This window comes from Myotis davidii, unplaced genomic scaffold (genome assembly GCF_000327345.1).
Source record: "Myotis davidii unplaced genomic scaffold, ASM32734v1 scaffold1226, whole genome shotgun sequence".
NCBI lineage: Eukaryota > Metazoa > Chordata > Mammalia > Chiroptera > Vespertilionidae > Myotis > Myotis davidii.
Genome location: NW_006297390.1, coordinates 7,434 through 11,187, shown reverse-complemented (window position 1 = coordinate 11,187; position 3,754 = coordinate 7,434). Strand labels below are relative to the sequence as shown.

Here is a 3,754-nt window from a genome sequence, read left to right as displayed (position 1 = left end):
CGGGGGGAGGAGCGCTGAGACGCCCGCAGAGCGTGGGGGGCCCCTGAGCGGTGCTGTTAGTGCCCTGCCCCGATCTGATGATCAAGAGGACGCCCATGTATATGCCGTTTGTGAAAATTCACTGCACTGTACCCTCATGATCTGTACACAGTTCTGCATACACCGTACTTCAATAAAAGTTAAAAATGAAAAGGGTATCCAAGTTAAAACCCAGAGGAACACATGCTGAGTTAGCACTTGGGCACCTGAGCTTCAATAACATGGATTCGGTGAGGGTGGGGCCAGGACACACGCACTTCAGTGAGCTCGCGAGGCCTCCGTGAGTTAGGGATGGATGTGAGCGTATGTTCCTGTAGCTGCTTACATGGAGTGAGAGAGCCAGGTTGATTTTCAAAACGGAAACAAGTCCAACCAGCCGTAGAGCAGCACAAGCACAGGGGACTCTTAATTCAAACTCTCAACACTGTTTTATCACTATTAATTGAACGGGCTGTAATGTTTTGAACAGTTTGGATGCTCAACACCCTACAAGTTGTGCTGGTAAATGATAAAACGTTAAAGGGGGGGGGGGGCAATACATTCTTAGTTGACCCGAAGGATACAAGTCCATAGATGGCCGAGTGTGGGGGAAAGAATTCTTTCAAAATTAAAGCAAAGGAACACAGTGGGGGGAGAGGACATTATTGTTAGCGTCACAGCCCTGCATGAAACAAAAAGCCTGCCACTGACAACTGGAAAAGGGAGGGGAGATGGGGAGACATGAACACATAAGACCATAAATGCTTATATTCCTATTTAAGAGGAAAAGCCCAGAAAGAAGAGTCTCCATCTCTACACAAATTCGCAGTGAGCACACATATAACACAAAAAGAAAAGGCAATGCTACAACTTCCACTTTACGGATTAGTAGCTCAGCTGACAGGTGCTTCTAACATTTATGATGTGGAATTTTAGGTTTGACACTCAAGCAAAGAACACCTGCCTTACCCATAAATTTTTAACATAATTTCATTTTACTTGAAAATAATGTTAATTCTTCTGTGTAGTAGACTGGAAAATCATTCAATAGACTGAATAAAGTTGTTTTTAAAAAGGACCTGTCCCCAAATTCAGTATTTTTGACTTAAGAATTTAAAATGACTCATTAAGAATTGCTAGCAGTATATACACTTCCCATTGTGCATGACCAATCATTCCAGGTTTTTAAAATAAATGGATGGAGCCTGAAGCTTATAGAAAGACACTGTTGCAGCACTCAGTGACAGCCTCACAGGTAGCTGTTTGCCCTTGCTTTCCCTGCTCCTGAATCGCATGTGTAAAAGGTCAAGGTTAGGTCACAAGGACTACAACATCAGGGGAGGGTCGAGGCAGGATGAGAGACAGCAGAGGGGCAGAGTCTTCTCTGTTCGCTAGCGCTCCCTCCTGTCAAAGCGAAGGCGGGAAGAACATCGACACAGCAAGGGACGTTTCTCTTGTTAGGTTTCAGTTCCCTTAGGTCAGACAGTAAGAGGTTTACTTCAGAAAACACCCTCCACTTTGGATTTCAAGTATTTGAGCATCACTAATCCAAGCCAGAATCAAACGACCCAAACTCAAACTGCTCAATCAAAACTGTGGAAAACTAACATATACACGATGCCTTTATAAAACAAGAAAACCACAAGTATGCCCCAAACACCACTGCAGCTAAAACACGGCATTTCCCTTTTAAAACTGATGTGCTTTCTTTAGTTTTCCCTCCCCAAGCCCGGGCTAACCATGATTAAGTCAAATCTTATGTAAAAAAAGACTTTACCTTTAATTTCTTATTTATCTTGCAACAATATCTGTAAAGCATTGCCAGATTGAGTGGTCCAAAATCTGCGTAGAAGCTTTAAAAGTAAAACACAAAAACATATACGTATATTCTAGATGCCCTGAATATTAACGCCTTTTTGGAGCTACAAGATCAAATTCAGACAAGAAAGCATACACCAAACTGTTATCAGTCACACTGCCTTAAGAACTGGAAGAGATAATCTGGTAAATAATGCCTATTAAAAAAATGGTTTAACACCTATAACCTCAAATAATATATGAAAATGCTTTCTGAATAATAAAAAAAGCTGTTTTCCCACTGGTAAAGACACATCTTAATACATTAGCGTATATTTCATTGTACTGTAAACTATTAGCATTTCAAATATAAGTTATTAAATTTAGAAAGATTCTTCCATTTTGAGTTTTTCCCTAAGGATCTACTTTATTACTAAAGGTTAAAGGAAAATTAAAGGAAAAACATCCTGCAATTATCAGTCAACAGATTTGTAATCTTCCAAGGTTATCCTATTTATAAACATACCTTTAGATTCTTCAAAATTAAAAAAAGTTACTAACAATCTTTTAAAAACCAATACTTACTTCTCATATTCAAGTTCATTATCTATGGTGAAATAATGTACATTTGATGAACTCTTTGGTCTGCTGCAGAGAATGGCAAAACAAAGGCGATCTGAAATGGAAAAATTGCAATGTTCCTTCCTTCAGGTTATTTTTTAAATTTTCATATATCATGATACAACTCTTTTCAGATGAAGTCAGATTTTTATTTTTTCCATACAGGTTTCTGATGGTAAGGATGCCAACAGATACTTTCAAAAGGTTCTATTTTGATGAGTGAAAATAAGTAAGACTATTTTTGAAAGGAGCAATTGCCTTTAAGCATAAGTTTCAGTAAAGACAAGTGACTTTTCACGTAGCAGTATGGCTTGATTTCTGGAGGGAACTCTCATGCAAAACCTTACTTCCTCTGTACTAAGAAATCTGAACAGATGGCAGTGTGCACTTGATGGTGAGCCAGCAAGCAGGCGGCTTTCGCGATGCATCACTGTTTTCACGACATCCTAAAGAGTCATTCAATAAGAAACCATATTTTAAGCAAAGAGCGCTTTCAAAACTGCTTCAGAATTAAGGTTTAAGGCTATAGAACATCAGCAACAAAATGAACCAGATGTTTATCCAACTGTTCTTAGGGATCACCACTACTTTTGTAGTGACGTTTACAATTAGGCAAATTACCATTGCAACAGAAGCAATGAGAGGTATCTGCATGAGTGCGCCATGAACTTGTGTTGCATAAATGCAGTTAGGCAGCCATGAGGTGAGAGTTTAGAAAGAATGATAACTGGTGCTAATAATGTTCTGAGGCGCCAACCTTCCTCCCCCGCTTTAACCCAGAAAAAGTTGCCTAAAAATCCTGGCAAAGCAGTTATCTGCAATACCCAGTTGTAGCAATACTAGCAGTGCTAGTAGATATACTTACACTTAAATTGTAGCAAAATCAAGTCCAGCCTTTAAAATAGTAAGAAAAAAGGACGCCAGCTGGCATCCTTTGCCCAAATGGTAATTGTCAGCGATTCAACTCACGCAATGGCTGTATTTATTTCCTTGTAAACTGCTCAGCTAAAATGTCTTGCAACCGCAAACACTCAGAAGGGTGACGGGCTTACTCTTTGCCAACCACAAATGACCCTTGATCCCCGCGCAGTGACCACAGATTCTGCTCCCTTGGGTGGAGACGCAGGTCACCTGCCAGCCAGGGGCTTCCCACGGCACAGGTCTGTTCACAGTCACCCCAAAGCAAGAGCGCGCGAGGGGCTGGGCGTCCGGGAAGGCCACCCACGCCCTGGAGACAGCGCTGGCCCCGGCCGGCCCGGAAAGCCGAGGGCACCTCCTGGCCAGCAATGGGCCTCCCCCATCCGGCCCCGCCTCCTGC

At 41.6% G+C, this 3,754-nt stretch overlaps 1 protein-coding gene across 7 annotated transcripts in view; it reads right to left on the bottom strand.

The window, feature by feature from the left end:
• The window catches only part of CDC14B (cell division cycle 14B), a 52,519-nt gene extending 48,785 nt beyond the window's left edge, over positions 1 to 3,734 (bottom strand). For 2 of the 7 annotated variants that reach the window (XM_006773168.2, XM_015570097.1), the window contains exons 1-3: positions 3,302 to 3,732; positions 2,401 to 2,491; positions 1,796 to 1,871 (exon numbers count right to left, since the gene is read on the bottom strand). In XM_006773168.2, the coding sequence (XP_006773231.2) occupies positions 1,796 to 1,837 (42 nt within the window). In that variant the 5' untranslated portion in view covers positions 1,838 to 1,871; positions 2,401 to 2,491; positions 3,302 to 3,732. Of the gene's footprint in view, positions 1 to 1,795; positions 1,872 to 2,400; positions 2,492 to 3,301 lie in introns of all 7 variants that reach the window. The other 5 variants (XM_015570096.1, XM_015570098.1, XM_015570100.1 and 2 more) reach the window with 5 other exon arrangements.
• Positions 3,735 to 3,754: the final 20 nt, after the last annotated feature.